This window comes from Sorex araneus, chromosome 3 (assembly GCF_027595985.1).
Source record: "Sorex araneus isolate mSorAra2 chromosome 3, mSorAra2.pri, whole genome shotgun sequence".
Lineage (NCBI taxonomy): Eukaryota > Metazoa > Chordata > Mammalia > Eulipotyphla > Soricidae > Sorex > Sorex araneus.
The window spans coordinates 42,365,187-42,389,790 of NC_073304.1; the positions used below are offsets into that span (position 1 = coordinate 42,365,187).

At 38.2% G+C, this 24,604-nt stretch overlaps 1 protein-coding gene across 2 annotated transcripts in view; it reads left to right on the forward strand.

The window, feature by feature from the left end:
• Nucleotides 1–24,036, forward strand: part of SLC35F4 (solute carrier family 35 member F4) — a 252,363-nt gene extending 228,327 nt beyond the window's left edge. Inside the window, exons 4-8 of one of the 2 annotated variants that reach the window (XM_004601777.3) lie at nt 815–1,034; nt 11,889–12,014; nt 15,484–15,676; nt 21,438–21,527; nt 23,601–24,036. In XM_004601777.3, the coding sequence (XP_004601834.1) occupies nt 815–1,034; nt 11,889–12,014; nt 15,484–15,676; nt 21,438–21,527; nt 23,601–23,842 (871 nt within the window). In that variant the 3' untranslated portion in view covers nt 23,843–24,036. Of the gene's footprint in view, nt 1–814; nt 1,035–11,888; nt 12,015–15,483; nt 15,677–21,437; nt 21,528–23,600 lie in introns of those variants that run through there. The other variant, XM_055133688.1, reaches the window with a different exon arrangement.
• Nucleotides 24,037–24,604: the final 568 nt, after the last annotated feature.

The window sequence follows — 24,604 nt, forward strand, 5'->3', positions numbered from 1 at the left end:
TTCTGTACCAAACAAATCAAAAATGTGTAATTCTTAGGACTATTTTTATACAATAGACTCAAGGAATTCCTTCAAAAATAAAAATGTGTACATATGAATACAACATGAGTTATTGATTGCTTGCTTCATTGATGACTGTTTTAAGGTTGTCATGGGAAACTTTTTTCTGCCTTAAAAATGCTATAGAAAAAGCACATCCAGTGGGCCACTATCTAGTTGTTTTTTTTTTTGGGGGGGAGGGCTTACACCTGGCTCATGCAATCAGGAATTACTCCTAGCTGTGTTCTGGGGACCATATGTGAGGCTGGGAATCGACCCAGGTCAGCCACGTGCAAGGCAAACAATCTACCCACTGTGCTATCACTCCAGCCCCAACTGGGCCACTATATTAGAAAGGAGTATCTTTAAATAAATGATAAAATCATTTATTATAATTTATCTAGACAAAATCTAGTAATAAATGATAAAATTGATGTCTGTGAGATTTTGCCTGACATATGAGAATGAATGTTTTCGTATAATCTGGCCCTGGTGATTGTCCATAGTCACCCAGTGCAAGAAGCTCTTGTCTCTTGTCTAGCCATTCTAGCAACTGCTCCTTTCCAGGTTCCTCTGACTTCCTACCCCAGCTATCTCCAGTAATTATCCAGGTAGGAGGTGGCTAGTTCTATGTCTAGTGAAATGTGAGATCTCTCCCAATGTGCCTTTGCCCTTGATGTGGCTTATAGGTGGCAACAATGGCTTCAGTTTTCAGGAGAGCCTGACTGAGGTGTCACAATTTGTCCCTGACTATTAACTTCTTTTTCTCTCCTAGGGAATGCAGTCGGATTTTTGGTGAAGATGGTCTGACCTTGAAGCTCTTTCTTAAAAGAACTGCTCCCTTTTCTATTCTTTGGACTTTGACTAATTACCTGTACTTGCTGGCTTTAAAGAAGCTGACGGCCACAGATGTCTCTGCTCTGTTCTGTTGTAACAAAGCCTTTGTCTTCCTGCTGTCCTGGATCGTGCTGAAAGACAGGTTCATGGGAGTGAGGGTAATGGAATGCTCCATTCGGCATGGGAGGCCTCCCTTTGTCGGAAAGCTTTGCCATTGGCAGAGCTGCTTTATTTCAGAGTTACTGTAAAGTTTTCCAACTTCCCCCATCATTTCTGAGTGCAAATTGATTTTTGAAAACGCCTCAAGACACCAGGCAGTTTTAACATAATGCAAGGATGAAAGAATTGTTTCCATTGGACAGTCAACCTATTTCAACAGAAGGCACTAAAACAGAAAAATAAGTTCTTATTTTTAGAATTAATTTTTAGAATTAATGGTGTGATAACTCCTTATGTCTTCAGGAAAGAAGGATCTAAGAGAATTAGCCACAGTAAAGATTATGATTTACTTTTCTCAATCAACATATGTTAGGACAACTCCCCCTGTTTTTTCTCTACTGGAGAAGGGTTTAATTAATATTGGTAAGATTGATAAGATTACCAAACAGTAATTAAAGTCACTGATAATGGCATCATGCTGTTAAAATTAACTATATATCTAGTGTGACTAATTCAAAAGTAGAACTAAAAGCAACAACTTGTACTTTGAGGTACAAATCCTTAAATCAACTGCATTGAACTTTCACCAAATACTTCAGTTCTGAGTTTATTCCTCCAGAAGTAACATGAATTCAAATTTTTTGCATGCTTGTTCCACATTGCAGAATGATTGAAAGCCAAGGTGATTTAAATATATATGTATAAATATGTGTATTTATATATTTTTAACTGAATGAGATACACAAAGTTGTTCATAATTGGGTTTCAGTCATACAATGTTATATCGCCCATCCCTTCACTAGTGTACATTTACACCACCAATGTCCCCGTTTCTCTCCCACCCTCCACTCTCCAGCTTGCCTCTATGGCAGATATTTTTCTTCTCTCTCTCTCTCTTTCTCTCTCTCTCTCTCTCTTGCTCTTTCTTTCCTTTTGGGGCATTATGATTTGCAATACAGAAAGCCAAGTGGATTTAAGGAGTGGGATAGTATTTATACAATTTGACAAAGGTAATATGGTTTTAAAAATTGATAAAATAATTTTTTAGAAAATGCCAGAAGATAACTATCATATAATAATTATTGCCTAAAATGATGCCCAAGATTGGATTTGTAACATATATTTTCTACAAATAATGTTTTTATTGCAATTTTGAAGTGTCTTCTAGCACCCTATGTGCTGAAATTAATATCTGGAGGAGAAAAATAGTTAATGATATCCATTAGAATATTTAAATAGTCAATTAGAAGATTCTGGTCACATATTAAGCCAAAGAGATAATACAGTGGGTAGGGCACTTGCTTTGCATGTGGATAACCAGGGTCTGATCCCCAGCATCCCATATAATTCCCTGAACACTGCCAGGAAAAATTTCTGAGTGCAGAGCTAAGAGCAAACCCTGAGCAACACTGAATGTGGCCCAAAAAGCAAGGAAGGAAGGAAGGAAGGAAGGAAGGAAGGAAGGAAGGAAGGAAGGAAGGAAGGAAGGAAGGAAGGAAGGAAGGAAGGAAGGAAGGAAGGAAGGAAGGAAGGAAAGATTCTGGTCATATTTGGGAGATGCTATTTAAAAATTCAGAACTAACGCTTGACAAAAATAAGAAGTAGAAAACAAAACTAAGAGATAGATTTGAAACTATTCATCAATCCATAAAATCATTATGATATACCTTGATGAGATACCATTTTCACTAAATCTTTTTTTTTTGATGCAGCAAGGTTTTTATTGAAACTTATTTACAAAGATGTAAGGGGAAAGAAAGGGAGAAGTACATATTTGAGGGAGAAAACAGCCTTCTCCAGAGTGGAAATAAGCAAGAAAAAAAATAATGTAGACACAAGTTCAAGGGAAAACTCAGACTTGAAGAACAGCCTCCACTAGTTAAATCTTAAATTTGACTTACCAGGTTCTCAGCATCATATTTTTATACATGGAACTCTGGTATTGACTTCCCATCATAGAGAATCCCAAAAAGTTCTCTCAAGTTCTTGAGGATTTGTTACAATAAGTTCTTCTATTATTTGCTGTCCAGTGGGGCAACAAATTTTGTAGGGCCCAATACAAAATGAAAATGCAGGTCTCTTTTATTTTCCCACACACACTTTACTTAAACACCGTGGTTTATAAAGTTGTTCATGATGATTTGTTATAGGCATTAAATATTCCAACATCAATCCCACCACCACTGTCACCTTCCCTCCACCTCAACTGCCCCATAGCGAGCCCACTGTAATTTATTTTATATTGCTTGTTACCAATAAATGGCTAATGAAATGATAAAAAAATATTTCTTTAGAAGAAAATTAGTGCATCTAAATTGTAGTATCTAATCATGGGGACATTAAATTGTTGTCAGGGATTACTAAGATGTTGTTACAAGTTAACCCTTATTTGTTAATGTTTTTATTAATTGATATTAGTTGGCTTCCACATTACATCTCATCCAATCTAGTGTGCTTGATTGTCAGTGATATAAGTTTGGTGATGTCCAGAAAATCCAGAATTTTTAACTGAGAAGTCCAGCTAGAGTTAAATTTTTAACTGGGATGTGTTAATGAAATTTTTGCATCTACTTGATCTCTTTCAAGGTTTACTTATGAGTCTTGGGAACAAGGCCAGTAGATGAACTTATATGGTGAAGGTGGTTTGTGGGCATGGTTGTTGGGGCTTCCGGAAGTACAGGGAGATAGAGAAGATAGCCCATCCCAACTCTGAGAAGACCTGGAGTTTCAGCACAGGGACTGTGTACCTGAGTTTTTCAGCAGGTTTAGTTCTCCATGAGTCTCCGTTCTGTGGTGATGGGGTCCAGTCAGAGGCATGGTGGTGGTTTGGGGTGTGGAAACAAATGGCTGCTGAGGCCATGTTTGGGTGGGTACTGGTCCATTTGCCTCTGAGAGTTCCCCAGACATCTCAGCCAGAAACAGGTGTCTGAAAAATTATTTTCAGCTAGCTGATTTATTTATGAGTCTCTGGAACAAGGCCAGTAGATGAGGTTACATGGCAACAGAGATGGTTCATGGGATTCTCTTTTAAAAATGATAAATTTCTGGACCAGAGAGGTAGTATGATAACCTGATTACATTCCTTATATATACAGGAGGTCCAGATTTGATCCCCAATATCACGTTTCCCATAGTGTAGCAGGGAGTGACTCCAGAACTGAGAGTATCCCCTGACCACTGCTGAATCTGACCTAAAAACTTAAATAAATAGATAATATTATTTCAATATGGCAGCAGCAAGTTTTAAACCAAAACTAGGGTCTTTCAAAGATTTAGACCCTATGTATTTGCATGGGTCCTATCCCTATGAAGCCAAACCTGTTTCTAACACATTAAATAACCCAAGAAACAAAGCATAGTCTCACTCTATACCTGATACTATAATGAATAAATTCATGCTTATCTTTCTCTTTGGTTGATGTAGTTACCATCAACAACCTCAACAACCCTGAGGACCTGAAGAAGGGAAAGTATGAGGAATCTCTGCTCTTTGGTGGCATCTGAAACTGAAAATAAATCAATGCATTCATTTTAGATGTACTAGGGAGAAAATCAATTTGAGAGTGAATGAGCACATACAATCATGAATCATGATGTAAGAGGTAATCTCAAAAGATATTCAAGGTTTATTTGAGGTTCTTCTGTTGAAAAAAATTAAACTTTATGATAAATTTAAATCATGGTCTTAAAATATGCCTTGAGTGCTCAATTTTCTTTTCCCTAGAGCATGCTATTTTGATTTTGATTTCTATTTTCTTCCAAAATATTATATTATATTTGGAAACTACTAAAAATAGCTGTTTCTCAAATTGGCATCTGTAGAAGGTTGAATGATGGCCCCATCCCAAGTGGAGTCAAAGTTCTATAGACTAAAACCTGTGAATGTGACCTTATTTAGAACAACTTAAAATTAGCAAAGAGTGTATCCTGATTATCTGGGTAGTTTCTAAATCCATAAAGGAGAGTCCTTATAAGAACTACACACAGGAGAGACTCACAGAAAAAAAAAGGAAGCCAGAATAACCACACAGAGAGGATTGGAGTGAAAGGGCTCAACCTAGGAATGGAGGGCAGACACCAGCATCTGGAAAAGGCAGAGAATGTACTGTCCCCCAGGGCTACTAATGGAAGCAAGGTACTACCAGATTTTTTAACTTCTAGATAGCAAATGGTGAGAAAAAAAATTCTGTTGTTCTCATTTACCAAGTGAACAATTACCTGTGGCAGTTTGTTGCTGTAGCCTCAGAAAATGAACACAGTATCTTTAAGTAGTAAAACCTTATAGAAAATAAAAATTAAGTAGATACTAAGAATTTTTAATAGGCATATCCACAAATTGAGACAGTATAAGTGTCAAAATAGTAAGCATTAGTGTCATTTAAGCTGGGATAAGTCAGATGTTTTTCTTCCCAAATGACAGGAAGTGCTTCTCTTCTCACTGAAAAGCATTAAGAAGTGTTTAATGCCATGTTCCAGAAAAATGTCAAGGTGTAATTTTAATGATATCCATAATCAGGCCAAGGAATATGAGAAGCACCAAAACATATTCAGCATTTTGCCTTTTGGCAGTATCAGCAGTTCTTTCCCTTCTGAGACTTATTGAGAACATGCATAATTAGGTCATTTGAGAAATTAAAGGAGGGCAAATAGAATACTGACAACATAAATGCAGCTCTCATTGCCTTCATCCATAAATAATCTAAAGCATGCACCAAAGGCCACCCCACGTGGACCACTATTCTTATTTTTATAAAAGTCAAAGGATTGATTTTTAACCACCAGACTAAAATTTCTATTTCTGATTCTTGCTAAATTAGTTTACAGATTGTTATGGGATTATAATTATTGTTTGCTTGGCCTCAAGAATGATTATGTGTAGGATGAAATATATGGTCTTCCTTCTATTATTTAGTCAAAATAATACCTATTGTGTCCTAGTGTAGCCTGGTGGCATATTGGAGGCTCTTTCGGGATCAGGGAGTTCTTAATTTCAAAACAGCCATAGAACTCATCTTAATAAAAGAAAGTTCTCCTCAAAGGCAATGAACCACTGGTTGGGAGTTTTCTCTATAGCTGGTATCTATTTCATTGCAATGAAAAGTAAATGTTAAACTAAAAAGTTAAAGCCAGATATTGGCCCTCTCTTATTTTTATATTGTAAATTAAAATATACATTTTCCATTTTCAAATGTCTTTGAATACCTAGACTGTAAAATCACAAAGGCGGCACGCGCAGGAGGGGGAGACAATATGATGCGCCTTGTTCTGTGTCTGCTGGTACTCGGGGCAGTTCCTCTCACACGTGCTGCTCGAGTTTGGTGTTCCCAAGCCGCTGTGTGTGGACCGGACCAGGACAGCTCCTTCTTGTGCTCTGCTTTTGTGTGTACTGCTGTGCTCTCTTCTGTTTGTCTCTCTATCTCTGTCTCTGTCTCTGTCTCTGTAGTCTCTCCTCTGGTCTCTTCTGACCTCTTTCTGTCTCTGCTTCTGTGTCTTCTTCTGTCTGTGTTGTCTCCTTCACTTCTGTGTCTTCCCATGTGTCTTCTGTGTCTTCTCTTGTGTCGTCTTCTTCTTCTTCTGTCTCCCATCAGTGTCCCCACAAGTCTTAGCTTATATAGAAAATTACACAGGGTGGTGACACAAAGGTGGGTTGAACATTAATAAATCAACAAAGAAGGGTAAGACCATTTCTTGAGGAGATTAACAAAATTTCATCTAAGGATTTTGATGAGGTTACTAGAGATCTGCTCAAGGGTGGGGTCCAAACAAGGGTGTGTCAGGGTGTGTCCCATTCTTCCTTCCTCAGCTAGTTATCTGCTTAAATAGTTATAGTAAATTTACTTCTAACATTTCTAGCAATGTCATTCTGCACAATGTCTTAGCACAGTAAGAGATATATCAGACTTAAAGTTTGGTTCTTTCTGAGGACATTCACTATATATTCCAGACCACAGTCCTCAGGCCAGGTTAGTCTTCCTAACCCCAGCAGGGTCCTAGTCTTGTCATTACTTTTGGATGATGACAGCATTTGTCTATGACCATTCTCTCAACTTATGGTTGAGTATTGTGGCACTTTGGCCTGGCCCATTTCGATGCCAGGGTAGCTCACAGCTTGCCCTGGGTCCATTCCATCCCTCGTCGGGACCCTGATTTTGGGGTGCTAGAAATTAAGGGCAACTGATTTGAGAAAGCAGGTGCCTGGGAGTAAATATTATTGGAGTTAATCAGCTCCCAAGTTACAAAGCATAACATTAGCCGTCTTCCAGTGTCCATACAGAAAGGACATTGCTTTAAGGTAAACTAGGTTCCCTGCAGCAAGGCTAAATAACCCCATGTTATCCTACACTAGATAAAATTGGTGGACAGAGAAATATTCATCACACCCTGAAATTTCTAGAGGATTTCAGAAATAAAAATGAATTTATTTCTTTCCACTTGTTCTTTTATTTGGCACCCACATTTTTTCTTGCTATACTGTGTATATAGATAGTTTACTTCCCAAACTGTGAGGTTTTGAAGACTTTTTGAGATCTGCCAAAGACAAGTTGAAATATCAATTAAACAGAACCCTTCATTGTATAAACCATCCTTCTCCATATTCAAATTGAACTCCAGAACACCTTAAGTCAGAATTGGAACTGAATTGCTACTGATTTATGTCAATATTATAAATTGAAAGATTCACAAAAGCCTTTTGTTTCCATTTTTGCTTTGGCTGGTATTTGTACATGCAAACACAGAACATAATCCTCTATTCAGAACACTCATGCTTTCTAGAAAATGTAGTAAAAGATGGATATGGAACAAATCTTTTCATGTCCCTTTTGGCAGGACAATAGCTGTAGCTACAGAGAGAAGAAAGCTGGAGTATAAAGGCTCCAACTTTAAGCCTACAATGAATCCATAAACCTTTCTGCAAGTTTCATCCCATAGGTCTACTCTATATACTACACACACTCTTCAGTATGTCTGGATTTCTATCGCTCTTTCCTATTCTGGTCACTTTTGTTTTGTTTTAGTTTTGGTTTGGAGCCACACCTGGCTATCCTCAAGGTTTACTCCTGGCAGTGCTTGGGAACCATATGAAGCCCTAGGGATAATTCAGGTAGGGCATGTGCAAGGCAAATATTCTACCCACTATACTATCTCTCTCACGCCTATTCTGGTCTCTTTTTTGAGTTAAGTTCAAACAGATTTTATTCATGAGAATAAGTGAGTATGTGTGTGACAGGGGATGGGGTGTGGGAGACTTGGCTTAATGCTCTTAAGGGATCAAATTCCCTCCCCTTTTCACCCTCACCCCCATACACAGTATTTGGTCTTTCCTTTATCACACTTTGTTTTGTTCCATTTCATCAATTATAAGCAAAGCCGTTCTTTTTCATGAAACCTAACAGTAACATGGGCAGTGTGAGAATGTTGTCAGGATCTTTAAAATTTCTTTTAAAATGAACCCCATCTAAATACACCCATAGGAAACAAAGATGATTGTCAGTGCTGCTCTTGCTGGCCAAGCTGTTAATGTGCATAACACCTTTGTGCATTGGTGGCTGTTATATAGTTACTAACAGCTCACTTTAGCCAGACTTGGGTCATGGAAGTGGCAGGTTCCTATTTTATTAAAAATAATTCTGGTTGATTATGGGGTCAGGGCTGGAAGAGATTCCACTGAGGAGAGCCATGTTTTGCTAAAGCCAAGCAAGTGGCACCAAAAGATAGTATAATTTCAGCAAATAAGTTTCTCAGATGCATACCAATGTGACCAAAAGCCTTTGTGCTCATCACCATGTGGCGATAAACATATGAGGTCTTCCACCACAGTGTTTAAGGGCACCAGCTTCCCGCAGAAACATTTCCAGTTTGCTGAACCCCAAAAGGGTCATTCTGGTTTTTCAGGTGAGGAATCTATTTCCTTCTTTGGTGACTGATTTATTCTGAAAATGTGATTCAGGTGTCTGCTTGGTCTGTTTGCTTTCTGGAAATTAAGGAGTATTTACTCCACAGTTAACCAATGGCACCTAGGAGAACTACCCTGAGATCACTCAAACAAGCATTGCAAATAGCTCTTCCACCCAGCATTTTCCTGCGATCCTGTGCCTTATTTCCAACTGACTAGACAAAAACATTAAAATTTTCTTATAATACATCTATAGAAAATTTATGTTTCAAATAACTGCAAAATTGAAATTAAAATGTGAAAAATAAATTAACTTATTTCCAAAACTCCTCCCCTAGGAAATCTATATAATGTCTAAGTTATTAGCTTATAAATTATTGTTTTTACCTTGGGAAATTTTCTTTTAACCCCACTAATATTTATATTTCATGCCCTTAGAATTTAACTTAGATTTTAACCATTGTCTGACCCCCTGAGGTGAAATATGCTTCTCTCCATGACACCAATTGAAGGAGACACAGGTGTAATTGATATGTTAGTTTAAATGGTTCAGGCTAATATTTTCACCAGCACTTGAATGTAAACTGGGAAGATCTTTAAGAAACCCACTATAGTTATCATTTTTTAATTGATATAAAATTTCATAATCTTTGGTCACAGAAAATTTTTATCTTGAGAAAATGTAAAGTATATATTCCTATGTTGGGGAAACATAAATTAGAAATATTAGGTCACACATGTTTTTACTAATGGTTGACTAAGAAAAGGAAGGGTTTCCAAGTTTAACCATATCCTCGGGATAATAGTACTAAATGTTTACAACTTTACACTGTTTTTGCTTTTTTGCTTTTTGTTTGATTGCTGTTTGTATGAGCTGTTTGTTTTCACAATTCCCTAAATCCAGAATAATATAGTACACATGATGGTCTAAATTACATATATATATGGGATTCCTTTAATAATCATAAGTATGAAATAGTATGTCTATGTTTTAATATCAGGATCAGCACTGTGTTCTACCCTGTCTGAAAATTTTCATGTTTTTTGCACTCAGTATTTTTTTTTCTTTTTGGGTCACACCCAGCGATGCTCAGGGGTTACTCCTGGCTTTGCACTCAGGAATTACTCCTAGCGGTGCTCGGGGGACCGTATGGGATGCCGGGAATTGAACCTGGGTTTGCCGCGTGCAAGGCGAACGCCTTAACTGCTGTGCTATCGCTCCGGCCCCGAATTTTCATGTTTTTTAATGAAGAGATTTTAACTGATGTTCAGCTCAAAGTAAACAAGTAGTAAATCAAAGGTATCATCTAAGTTTAGTCTTATGAAGGATATCTGTGCACATGAGGATTTCAATTCATGAACATTACTTAAACACAAACACGAGTCACAAAATGTAAGTGTCTAATGTGCAGTTTCATTTCTATGATATTAACTAAACAATCATTGCAAATTCCTGAACAAACTATAAATCCCCAAATCAAAGAAAGTGATAATCCTCACAGAGTTTTCATGTCTAGAAACCTTCACCATGTTTACTTATGAGTCTATTACTTCTTGTTTGGGAAATTTCTTTGACACCTCCTGGTGTGTATATCAAATTATTTTCCCTATAGTTTAAGGAACAGTCTCACTAGAACACATGCCTGGCAGCTCTAGAGAACGTGATATTCAATCAGCAAGAGAAACACCTCCCATCAAGCAGTCTCCCAGATAACATTTTATGAAGATGGTTTTTCACTGCTGACATGTCGGCATCTGTTCTCCAGTTCTCCTGCTGTTTTTCATAAAGTACATTTTAGTACCAGGCTGCCTCTGAAACCAACTGTGCACTTGCTTTTAGTAGTCATTAACAAAAGGATTGCTTTAGCAGTATTTAAATTATTTGTGTCATTGTTATCAGACTTTGTACCAACCTCAAGCAATTCTAAACCCATGTGTTCAAGATCTACATTTTGCTGTGATAAATAATATCTCAATAATGTTTCAGGGGGGTCTACAAAAATTTCATGATAACACTGGGGGATCTGCTGGGAGATTGATTTACTTGGAAAAACTCAGAACTGAAGCTTAACAAAATTAGGACATATGTTTAAATCTTTCACATACTTACATCCTGATTTAAAGTCAGTAAAATTACAAAGAAATGGCATTTTTTTCTAGCTCAGAGCTGCTGTCTTACTGTAACATTGAAATGTTTTCCAATAGAACCAGTTCAAGGCATTTGAAAAACAGATGTAAATTATTTCACTAGGTTCACTAAGAGAATGGGCTTCTATTTTGAATATAAAACAATCATACCAATTTATAATAACACATTTTATTTTAAATTATAAACATCTCCTTTTATGCAGTTAACAACCTAGAATAATTAAATAAAATCATTTTTCTGTGGTTTAACTTTGGTATAAATACAAGGAAGGACTGGTCTCCATTTGGCATCCCAAGTGACACTGCAAGCTTGCTCCTTGTAAATCACTGTGAGAAATTACTCAATTTCTTTTTCTTTCCCTTGGCCTGGATTTTGCATCTGAGCTGAATCAATATTATGCCACATAATCAAGTCTTGATCATATGGAAAAGCATGCATCACTCCAAAGAGCTTATAAAGTTGAATACTGAATTATACAGACTTTAAAAATACTATGTAGTTTATTACGTTTAGGAGTGATTTTGTATTACCTGTATCTCACCTATATGGACATTGATCTCTCAAAAGTTGAACTTAATGACTGAATTAAATTACTACCCTTAAATTACAATGTGAACAGCTTTTATATTTTCTCTATGTATGGCTTATGAACAAATTCATTTCTAAAAAATAGTGTTCTTTCCATGTGAGCAGTGATGTACAAAAGATCACTGTGTTTGAGCATGCATTAAGTAACTTTTATGGAGTCTTCTTGTTCTGGGATATGAAGGCATCAAAAATTTATTTTCTTTCTTGCATTCTATTTGACAGATAGTTGCAGCAATCATGGCAATCACTGGTATCGTCATGATGGCGTATGCAGATAATTTTCATGCTGATTCCATCATAGGAGTGGCATTTGCAGTGGGTTCAGCCTCTACATCTGCGTTATATAAGGTACGTGATCCACTTCTTGATGTAGTCAAACTCTCATTCATGGTTAGACAAGTAATAAGCTAAGGATGGGCAGAGATAATGTTGACATGGCACCAAAACCAAATAATAATAGATAAATCCAATATAAGTTAAGTAGTAATAGTTACCACTACATTTTACTACATAGTCATCAGAGATTTTGTGCCAGACATTTATTGTATTTGTTGTTAAAAAGTGGGGAATAACCATGATGTGGTATTTTTCAACTTTTGAGCCATACCCAGCAGTGTGCAGTGCTTACCCCTAACTCTGCACTCAGTAATGACTCCTGGAGATACTTGTGGGATCATATGGTATTCTGGGGATCAAAACCGGGCTGAGTGTGTGCAAGGCAAGTACCCTACCCACTGTACTATTCTCTGCCCATATGTGAAGCTTTTTAAGACCTCAATAAACATTTATTTAAACAAACCAAAACAAAAAATATACCATCTGTTTTCAAGGCTTGATGTTTGTTTCTTGTTAGCACTGAATAATACTCCATGTCTGTATCTTCAACAGTTGATTTATCTATTCTCCTACTGAATTATATTGGTTGCTTCCAGGTTTGGGCAATTATGAATGAAGTTTATACAAAATATTTGTTTTCAAGTTTTTATTTCATATGTTTTTCAACTTTTTTCAACAAAAGCCCAATGATTGTATGATAAGAAAATTTCTTACCATAGTATCTTACAAGTTATACTATTTTACAAGCTAGCCTCTTATTCTATATCCTATTTTGCATTTGGTATTGTCTGAATTTGGGTAGTCCAATAAATATTCATTTGTTTCTTGTTGATTTAATAGTGAAGACTTAAATTTGCTGGTATTTTTAATGGGTTACAATGATTTTTTAGTAAAATACAATGTTAACTGAACTCATGCCATTTTTGTGTTAATGCACTATAATATGGTCATAAGACAAATCTCATTTTCCAGATGAGGAAAATGAGGTTTTGAAAGATTAGCTAATCTACCTGTAGTCATACAGTCAGGAAGTGATAGAACCAAGATTTAAATTTGAACTAGCCAATTCCAAATCATGTGTTCCCTGGTCACAGCTGCACCATCTCAATCATCAACCAGTTACAGTAGGGTATTAAAAATATCTCTATTCTTCTCCTCATTTTTAACATAGCTACCTAGAATCATTACTTTAACTCCTATATGCTCTTAAAAAATAATAAATGAGCTTTGACTTGAGAGCTTACTGCTTGCTGCCTATTAATCCTGTGACCCCCCCCCCCCCCCCGGAGCTCCTGTTAATAGCAAAATGAAGCGCCTCTTCCGTTCTGATGGATAGATCTTTCTCCATTGGAGTAACCTGTCACCAGTGAAAGTTCTGTTCCCAGTAATTGCCCCTGACTTCAGAAACAGGGACGACTGAGAGTAGCTCTAAAGGGTTAGTCCCCAGAGCTCTACTTTGAAAAACCAGCTTTTTTGGGATGTAGCTAAAAGACTATTCCACTTTCGCTTCCGTTTGTTCCAATGAGAAAGTACTCACTGAAAAGCAGAAAATGCCCTTTATATCCCTCTGGAACGCCTGTTCTGATTATTCACTAGCGCTGCGCCTTCTAGGGCATGAAGTCTATTTCCATATTGACATTTCCCAGCCCACTGATTCTGTGGGACAAGTTAGACACATACTCACTAAATTGCCATTAGTGTCTAACTTGCCCCCCAAGTGAGTCTCCACAGAGATGTCTGATGTGACCAAAGATTAGCACATGTTCCTGTTCTCTTGACTACATCTCTCTAGAGAGAAATATTCTACATTCGGCTGAAATTAAAAGCAGTATCCTGATTACCTGGGCTGAAGCGATAGCCTTGCCTTTGCAATAGCGTTTGCCTTGCATGCCACCAACCCGAATTTGATTGCTCCGCCCGTCTCAGAGAGCCTGACAAGCTACCGAGAGTATCTCGCAGAGATGGCAGAGCCTGGCAAGCTACCCCTGGCATATTCGATATGCCAAAAGCAGTAACAATAAGTCTTACAATGGAGATGCTACTGGTGCCCGTTTGAGCAAATTGATGAGCAACGGGATGACAGTGACAGATCCTGATTACCATGTGACTGGGATGATTGTCTTAGGGAGAGAATCACACTAACCGTGCTACAGATGTATTCCTTCCAGGAGTCTTATAATATTTGCTGCCATGTACAAACTCATTTATCAAAGAGCAGATTTGCTCCATTCTGTGTTGAGGATTAACATAGGTAGCAGAGGGATGGAAAACAAAAGAAATATGAGCTAGATATACCCAACTTCTCCCCTGCTGATGTGTGATTTCAGGTTGGCCACTCACTTCCCCTGATCCTCTTCCTAATGTTTTAGTATTTTTCTATTCTGAAGAACAAAAATAGTATTTTTGGAAATAGTTTATGCTCAGACAGGAAAGTGCCTACTAATACACATCATAACTATTTTTCTCAACAACACAATTGCAGCTGTCTCTGTTGAATTAAATTTTTCAATACCTATTAAAGTAAGAGTGAAATTAACCCCAAGCTTTAAGAAATTCTAGATGTCTTCCCTCATGTTTATTGTCTATCCTATATCTATCAGTACATAACTATACTGACAATGTCACTTAACATCTTAGGCAGCAAAGGTTTTGAATTCCATAAGTAATTTATTTTATGGCATTTGTTGCTTTATATACAAGCCTTAGGGCATTTTATTTTATATTTTGCTTGTTTTGAGGCTACATTCAGTGGTCTTCAGGGTAAATTCTGGCTTGGTGCTTATTGGGACCCTGTGTTGCCAAGAACTGAACCCAAGGCTCCAAGCATGCAAAGTATTCTTAGGGTATTTTTTTTTAATTTAATTTATTTTTTTTAAGTTAACAGATTTTATTTAGAGGTTTTTGAGGGAAGGAGGAAGGGATAAGTGGGAAAGAAAATAGTAAGAATAACGAGCTCAAGAGAGAACACAGGCTTCTCCAAGGGTGGAGAGAGCTCAACACCCATCCTAGCATTAGACACAGAAGCATGAGAGTACATATCTCAAGAAGAAGGGAGATGGGGGTGACACATGTGCTTGGCCACGTGGGCGCAAGTAGCACATAGGCTCAAACAACATACGCACTGCTTAGGGTATTTTAAATCCTTATTTCCGCAGTCTATTTAGTAGTGTCATGGAGGGTAACAGAAGGGTAACAGAAGCAGGATGAGACCAGAAAAATAGTCAAAGTTTAGGCACTTGCCTGGCATGTAGCTGTGGCTCAACCCCGGTTTGAAGCCCAAGAACCACCAGGGATAACTCCTGAATACAGAGGAGGGTGCTTTCCAAACCCAAACTCCTTCCCCAAAAAAAATGAAAAGAAAAAAAGAAAAGGAGGATGGATTCTGGATGGGTTACTTCACTATGTAGATAAATAGATTTTGACTTTCTTGATCCACCAAAGTTTTCCACCATGTGGCTTTAGAGCTTCTTTCCCATTCCAGGTTTTGTTTAAGATGTTTCTTGGAAGTGCCAACTTCGGTGAGGCAGCACACTTTGTCTCCACTTTGGGCTTCTTCAATTTAATCTTCATCTCCTTCACCCCCGTCATCCTGTATTTCACCAAGGTGGAGCACTGGTCTTCATTCTCAGTTCTGCCATGGGGCTATCTCTGTGGAATGGCAGGGCTGTGGCTGGGTAAGTAGCGCCAGAATTGCCTTCCATTTACATTGCTAGCTAATCTCTCCTTAGAGAGTTCTATCATCACAAGGGATTTTTTCCTTGGCTCCTTGGATTTCTGTTTCCCAGACTTGGCAATGGTTGGTTGAAGATATTGGATGCTTAGCAGGTTCTTTGCAGGCTAGTTATAGAGTTCATCAGAACTATCTAACTACCTCCTGAGATTAAGGTGTGAACTGAGGCCCAGACCACTCGGATCTCTCCCTGGTCTGCTGGGAGCCACATCCATTCTTTGTAATATACATCATGATGTTATTTTGTCCCATGCATGGCCCAGTGTGTCTCTCTCCAGGAAGAAAAAGGAGATGCAGGTCATAAAGGGCCTGAGAAAACTGTGAGGGTTTAATTCAAAATCTACTTACTCTTGGGGCCAGAGAGACAGTAAAGTGCACGCAACCCAGTTGGATCCCCAGTAAAGCATATGGTTCCCCAAGCACCATCAGGAGTAATTCTTGAGTGAAGAGCCAGGAGTAAGCCCAGAGCACTGCCAGATGTGGCCAGAAAAACAAAACAAAACAAAACAAAACAAAGTTTACTTACCCTTTAAACAGGATAGTGACATGCTTACAATTGCTTTTTTAGCAACTCTCACTGGCTACATATAGAGTGAACCTGAGACAAGAAACCCTTGTTTGAGTCTCTGCAGTTTTTTTAAATTTATTTTATTGAATCACCATGTGGAAAGTTACAAAGCTTTCAGGCTTAAGTCTCAGTAATACAATGCTCGAACACCCATCCCTTCACCAGTGCACATATTCCACCACCAAAAACCACAGTAAACAAATTATCAAATGCTTCTTTTTCAGCAGGTCTGACTTTGGTGGGAGAAACTCCAAACAATAATAGTGAGTTTTTTGTTGAAATATTGAATGTAATCAAAGTAAAGAGAAAGTAAAGTGAAATTTATCAGCTACACAGGTGGGGGGTGGGGGGTGGGGGTGGGGGATGTATACTGTGATTCTTGGTGGTGGAATATGTGCACTGGTGAAGGGATGGGTGTTTGAGCATTGTATAACTGAGACTTAAGCCTGAAGGCTTTGTAGCTTTCCACATGGTGATTCAATAAAAAAAAAGAAAAAATTAAAAAAAAAGTAAAAGTAAAAGAAACCGTTGTTTGTCAAGCAGAACTGAACATGGGAGCCAGGCAAAGCAAGCTGTGCCTAGTCAAGAGCCAGTCACCTTCAGCTGTTTTAATATCCTCGCTTCAAACTTCCTATAACTCTGAAGGTGTCGGAGCACCTGAGGACTCAGACGCTTACTGCTTTCACGCTGCCCTGCTCCGGCTTTGTGACATGAGAGTACCGTGAAAAGTACTGAGCCTGCTTTCCTCTCACTGAGCAGTCCGGCCCCCACACCATCCACAGACTCAAGATCCCTTTGCTCTGATCCTTTTCATTCTTTCCCTCCCAACAACCTGAAGCCAGACATGCTGCCCGTGCCACAGCCACCTGGCAAGACTTCAGCCAGTCAGCCTACACTGAGCTTTATCTAGTGACAGAATTCAAATACAATCTGAGCCACTTCCTATCCCCCAGAAATTGCCAGGAGAAAAAAACAAAATCAAAGAAACACCTTTATTTTCATTCCCGTTGGAGGCATTGGATCAATGTTTTTTCTACTCTGGCCCAGACCCCTGAGGAGAAGACTTTAAAAGGACAGGAAACATTCAAACAAAGAACAATCATTATTTTTTCATTCTTTGAATTCTACATTTGAAAGCTAAAAAATATGTGAGTTTTGGTTTTCTATAGCATCTGCTAAGTTCTGTAGAAATCAATAGTGCTTCTGACCCACACATTCTAAGAAAAAGTGCCCCCAAGACCTTCCTAGCCTACAACAGTTTAACTGGGAACAACACTAATCCAAATTTCACTAGTTGTTGTGATCTCCAGTTTGCTATAAAGTTATCATCATCATCACTCTCCAAACTAAGGCCTGCCCAGGACATGTCTAACATGTCTAACTCATTTTCCTAGACAAGCCTTTTCAGGCTGGGTGTCATGGAGCTAGCTGGGCACTGTAGGTTTCCACTCAGTTGCATGGTCTCTGAGCGCTGGTTCAGAGACCATGGACCCAGGACCAAAACGGCTTCACCAGACCCCTCACCCAGAGCACTGATGTCCTGAATCTGCCCACGCTGTCCCAGAACAAACTGAGGACACAGCCTCCCCCCTGACTGTCCACATGCCTCTGGGATTTAGTACCATCCTTGCTCCTGTTCTTCATCTTCTGTTTACATTCTGCTTTTCCCCATAGGAATCAAATAAGATCTAGTTGAGACTGGGCAGGGGGATTGACTTAAGAAGCAAATACCAGGCTACGATCTCAACCACCTCCCATCTCCTCTCACTACAGCTTTCTAGTTTTGCTTAGGTTCACCTCATCTCCCACTCTTCTGTTGGGCTGGCTTCTTTTCCAGAAAGTTTCTTAGCCCAAATGCCGGTTGGGTTTATTCACCCAGAATTCTGAGTCCCTCTTAAATTTAGTTTGGACTCCAGGCTACAGAGAGCTCATTGGCTATATACACTCTTGTCCTTAGGATATAAAAAAATAGTATTGTTCCATTTGAAGAACAAAAGAAAAACAGAGAATACATTTCAGTGAAGCCACCAGGTTCCAGATGGCTAAGAAGGGCCATTTCACCATTTCACCCAGATATCAATATCTGTACTCAGTCCGCTAAAATACCCAGTTTAAAGTGTGAAAGGCAACAGAAACCGAGAAGTGGTTTTCAACAGGAAGCTTAGTGGAGGTGTGTGTGTGGAAGGAGGGCCAGGGAGACTAGCTTGGTAGGGTGTGTGTATGCACTGGACAACGGTGAAAGAAAGTGGACATCCTGGTGGTGGGTATAGTGCTGGTGGAGGTTGTAGTGCTGGAATATTTCATGTATGAAGCCCTACCAGTAACAGTTTTGTAAACTACCATTGCTAAAATAAACATTATTTTAAAAATAAAAAAAATAGAATATCCGGTTCAATTAAAAAGTGGCAGTGGGAGAATGGGAAAGGATATTTACACAATACCCATCAGATAAGGGGTTGATATCAATGGTATATAAAGCACTGGTTGAACTCTACAAGAAGAAAACATCCAACCCCATCAAAAAATGGGGCGAAGAAATGAACAGAAACTTTACCAAGGAAGAAATACAAATGGCCAAAAGGCACATGAAAAAGTGCTCTGCATCACTAATCATCAGAGAGATGCAGATCAAAACAACTTTGAGATACCACCTCACACCACAGAGACTAGCACACATCCAAAAGAACAAAAGCAACCGCTGTTGGAGAGGATGTGGGGAGAAAGGGACCCTTCTTCACTGCTGGTGGGAATGCCGACTGGTTCAGCCCTTCTGGAAAACAATATGGACGACTCTCAAAAAATTAGATATTGAATTCCCATTTGACCCAGCAATACCACTGCTGGGAATATATCCCAGAGAGGCAAAAAAGTACAATCGAAACAACATCTGCACATGTATGTTCATCGCAGCACTGTTTACAATAGCCAGAATCTGGAAAAAACCCGAATGCCCCAGAACGGATGACTGGTTGAGGAAACTTTGGTACATCTATACAATGGAATACTATGCAGCTGTTAGAAAAAAGGAGGTCAAGAATTTTGTAGTCAAGTGGATGGGCATGAAAAGTTTCATGCTGAGTGAAATGAGTCAGAAGAGAGAGACAGACATAGAAAGATTGCACTCATCTATGGTATATAGAATAACAGAGTGGGAGACTAACACCCAAGAACTGTAGAAATAAGTACCAGGAGTACTCCATGGCTTCGAGGCTGGCCTCACGTTCCGGGGAAAGGTCAACTCAGAGAAGCGATCACCAACTACATTGTAGTCGAAGGCCATGTGGGGGAAGGGAGTTGCGGGCTGAATGAGGGCTAGAGACTGAGCACAGCGGCCACTCAACACCTTTATTGCAAACCACAACAGCTAATTAGAGAGAGAAAACAGAAGGGAATGCCTTGCCACAGTGGCAGGGTGGGGTGGGGGGGAGATGGGATTGGGGAGGGTGGGAGGGACACTGGGTTTACGGGTGGTGGAGAATGGGCACTGGTGAAGGGATGGGTTCCAAACTTTGTATGAGGGAAGTATAAGCACAAAAGTGTATAAATCTGTAACTGTAAAAAAAAAAAAAAAAAAAAAAAAAGAAATGCATCTAGACTGTAAACTGAGCTAAAACAACAGAAATCCAAATACAGAGCTCCAATAATCTTCATTCTCAGCAAAAGAAAACAAACTATCAAATGATGCCTTTTCAGCAGGTTTGATTGTTGGGGGAAAATTCCAATAATAATAGTCAGTTCTCTGTTGAAATATTGAATGTATAGAGAGAATAAAGTGAAGATCATTGGCCACTTAGGTGCGGGGTGGGGTGGGGTGGGAGGGGCTATATTGGGGTTCTTGGTGGGGGAACAGGTGCACTGGTGAAGGGATGGGGGTTTGATCATTATATGACTGAGACTTAAACCTGAAAGCTTTGTAACTTTTGTCATGGTGATTCAATAAAATAAAATTTAAAAAAAAAAGTGGCAGTGGGGAACTTAGCAGATTCTGTGCTGGAATAAATTCCTAATTGGTTAGGATGTGTCATATTTGATGTCCAAGTCTGAAGCAAGTCCAGCTGTGGCATATTCAATCCAACTATAGCCCTACCAAAAAGAGGAGTAGTGATTAACTAAAGAAGGCTGTCTGCCCTAATTGCTACTACCATTACATGGAAATCTCAAAGGAACCCAAACCTTGTGTTACTTCTAATTCCTTCTAGTTACCAAGCTCAAATCATCTCAGATATCAAAGTGTACTTAATCAAAGTAGAAATGATAGAAAATGATAGAAGGATAAACATTGTCCTACTGTTTAAGAATAGTTCTAAAATCATCTTTGGTTCCACAGAGATATGGCAACATGACTGAATCATATCTATGAAGATAATCTCTGAATGGGGGAGTTTTTTCTAACACTCAACTCTATAAACCACAAAACAAACATTTAATTGAAATAAACCAAAATAGTGTCATGTAATTAATTTTTATTTTTGAAAACACGTATATTTTATTATTGTTATGAGAGCAGATTATTGTTTTAACCATATGCATACATGTACATAGTTTTAAAAGTTTAATGATATTAACCTTCAGCTTAATCTGTCTGTAAACTTACCCTCAGTTTATATGTATATGACATAATGAAGAAAATGTTCCTGTATTCAGAAAATTACAGAGAACATACCTTAGTTTGTTCATCCAATGCTTGCCATGAGAGAGAATAAAATAGCCAAACTGCTTTTGACTAGATCTTCCTTTAGTAAAAAGCATCAAAGTCTTTCTGTTATCCAGGAATGCTACATGATGTAGAAAAATAACAAAATGCTAAAGCTCCAAACTTTAATCCTTTACTTGCTTTCAAACTCTGGCTCACTAACCTATCCGTACAGTGCTAATAACAGCACCATGAATTGTTACTTTCTCCATTTTTCCCACCATTTGACAAGGGATAAGGCAGCCAAGATAGCAGAGAAGGAAAAATAGATGAACTCAGGTGAGATATGCTTGTTACTATCTCCAAATTTAGAAAATTGATTGACCAAATGTATGGAGAGTCTAGAAGGTTTGTTTAGCAAAGACACTGATTCTTTTATATTAAGAAGGAAAGAGTTCAGATATCAATTCTCATTGAACCTGTATATCCTCCTTTATTTTAAAGCCTTCAACATTCTTGTAAATGTCGGTGTGGTTTTGACATACCCAATCTTAATCTCCATTGGGACAGTGCTCAGCGTTCCTGGAAATGCAGGTACTGGTAACATTTGACAAGTGCACAGTAAGTCTTCTTGTGTTTGTTTTATCTCCTGAGTCATTTCTTCTAGCAATTGTGAATTATGTCCCTTGCCTAGGGAGATGTTTTTAATAAAGGTGACAGACAACAGAATAACTATGAAACAGATTTAAAATCTGCAGCAACAAACACTTTACTTGGTTGTGCTTTTAGAATTAAATACCAAATGTATTATTTGGGTTTCATGAAATCTCCCTGACAACCTACTTTTGTGGTATTTTTAGAGGAAGTCCTGTGGAAACAAAAGCATCCCAGCATAGGTCTTTCAAGTAAACATTACTAATGAAAGCATAGAAATGTGCAGGGTGTTGGCTCCCCATCAGATTATCCATGGGAAGCTCCGGAAGCTTCTCTGGAGGTAGAGCAGATGGCCCTCTGGAACAGATAAAGGAAAAAGCAATTTGACTCACTTCAGGGGTAAGAGAAGAAGCTATTTTTCCTGAATAATCTCTCTAGTGAAACCTGTCAATGGAACAAAAATGGAAGTTGTTTGTCTCAATGACTGTATAGTTATTCCACCTTTAATTCTATCGTATAACATATTTGATTAATAATTCCATTCAATGATTCCAGGCCATGGACATCCATCTTTATCTGTTTGAGGACAAATAACAAATGCTTTTGGAGCACTTCTTATGGAAAAGGCAGAGGGAGAAAATGCCATTACTGCTTCTATAAGAAGCTTTTATGACTTAATTTGGAAAACAAAATCAATATATATGAAATAATGTATAGCTTCACAAATGCCAAATTGTGAGAGACAGACTTTAAGGACTGGAGATTCAAAGTATTCAAAGGAAACACATATTAGGGAGGAGTGAAGTTGCCAAGGAAGTTCATTTATGCACATTACATATAATTTCTGATAACTTAGAGAATGATAAGAATTGTACTGACATTGGTGATAGTCCTGAACAAGGCAGCTACTCCCTTAGGATTATTTAATTAATTAGCTACAGTATAAAGACAGAAGTGTGTGTGTGTGTGTGTGTGTGTGTGTGTGTTTGTCCGCACGCACGCTGAATGCTCTATAGAGAAAGATCAGTACATATTGAATGCTCTTGAGAGCACACAGGAGGGGCATTCAAAGAATATGCCTGCAAGAAAACTAAAGGGAGAGATCTAAGTGAGTATCCAGCTGGATTTAGTATTCTGTGTAAAAATAATTGTATGTGTATGATCAACAGCCACTTGTAGGTACATATTCCCCCAAACTAAAAACAGGAATTCAAAAATATACTTATACACAAATATTTATAGCAGCACTATTCACAATAATCTAAATGTGGTGACAGCAAATGTCCATCAGCAGATGATGGATTAAAATATTTTGACACATGCAAAGGCATGTTATTCAGTCTGAAGTGCTAATACTTGGTATAATGTGGTTGCATCTTGAAAACACACTATGCAAAAAATGTTAGATGTAGACAGTACATTTTGCCCACTTATATGAATTATCCATAATTTACAGAAACAACGAAAGATTTGTGGTTGCCAAGGACTAAAAAGTGAGGGTAGGAATTGGAGAGTAAACACTTTATGCAGTTTTATTTCAAGTAATAGAGGTATTTTTGAATCAGATGAAGATTGTGCTTGTACAACATTAAGAAAGTACAAACTAACACCAATTTTACTTTAAAATGGTTGTTTTAATTTATGTAAGTTTCAGCTCAAATAAAAATTGAAGAACAGCATGTGCAAAGACCTAGCTAAACCATAACAAGCCAGTTCATTTGAAAAATCCTTAGTGGTCCAGTGAAACTACAGAAGCATGAAAGAATGCAAAGGGGAAGTTCCAAGAAATAAAACTGCAGAGGTTATTTATCAGATGGCACAAACCATGAAGGATAAGTTTGATTTAGAAAGGAGTAGAAAGCAAAGATAGGGAGGAAATACACAATGATACAGGAAAAGGAAAGATCAGCTTGAAGAACAAGGAAAATTTTTGGAACTCTCTAGAAGTAGGCCTGACGTTGGTCATATGTTTTCAGTGTGCCTTACAGTGACTGGCTTGTTTTTCTTCCTTAGCTGTGGATCTCCTGAAGCAGGAGGTGATATTCAATGTTGTCCGCTTGGCTGCTACCATTATCATCTGCATTGGTTTTCTGCTGATGCTGTTGCCGGAAGAGTGGGATGAAATTACCTTGAGATTCATCAACAGCCTGAAGGAAAAGAAGAGTGAGGAGCACATGGACGACATCACTGATTCCAGTGTTCACCTGCGGAGCAGAAGCAGGGTCAATGGGACAGTGTCTATACCACTGGCTTAACAGGGACACATTGTGAATGCACATGTATGTATATTCTGTGAATATAATGAAATTTTCTCACTACCTGTACACTCAAATGACAGTACTCACTCTGAATTTGGATAAGTCATATGTGAAATAATGCCAACAATTAAAGTTTACATTTATATGCTTATCAAGGAACTGATGTAAATAATCATAATAAAATTTTTTATTAAAACTTATTTGTACTTGTTTTCTTTTCTATGGGGAACTTCTCCTTACAAAATCTCCTAAAAACATATAATTATATTAAACTACAAGCTTATCCCTTATCTAGAGCAGAGGCTTATTCATTCATTCAAAGAAAGTTGCATAAAAAGAAAACATATAGAAAGGATACTGTGTGCATGCATGTATTTAAATTCACTGTAGCACTAAAGCACTGTCGTCCCACTGTTCATCAATTTGCTAGAGCGGGCACAAGTAACGTCTCTATTGTGAGACTTTTTGTTACTGTTTTTGGCATATCTAATATGCAACGGGTAGTTTGCCAGGCTCTGCCATGCAGACGGGATACTCTCGGTAGCTTGCTGGGCTCTCCAAGAGAAACGAAGGAATCAAACCCAGGAGGAGCATCAAATTTGAATACTGCAACGTGATTGAGCAGGTATCAGCAGATATTCAAGAACTACACAAGGACCAATGAAGATGTAAATATAGAGAAGACTTCATCTGTGCTTTTAATGTGTTTAGTACAGTACAGAGCATCAGTGTGCTAAATATTTCTAATATAAAATAGAT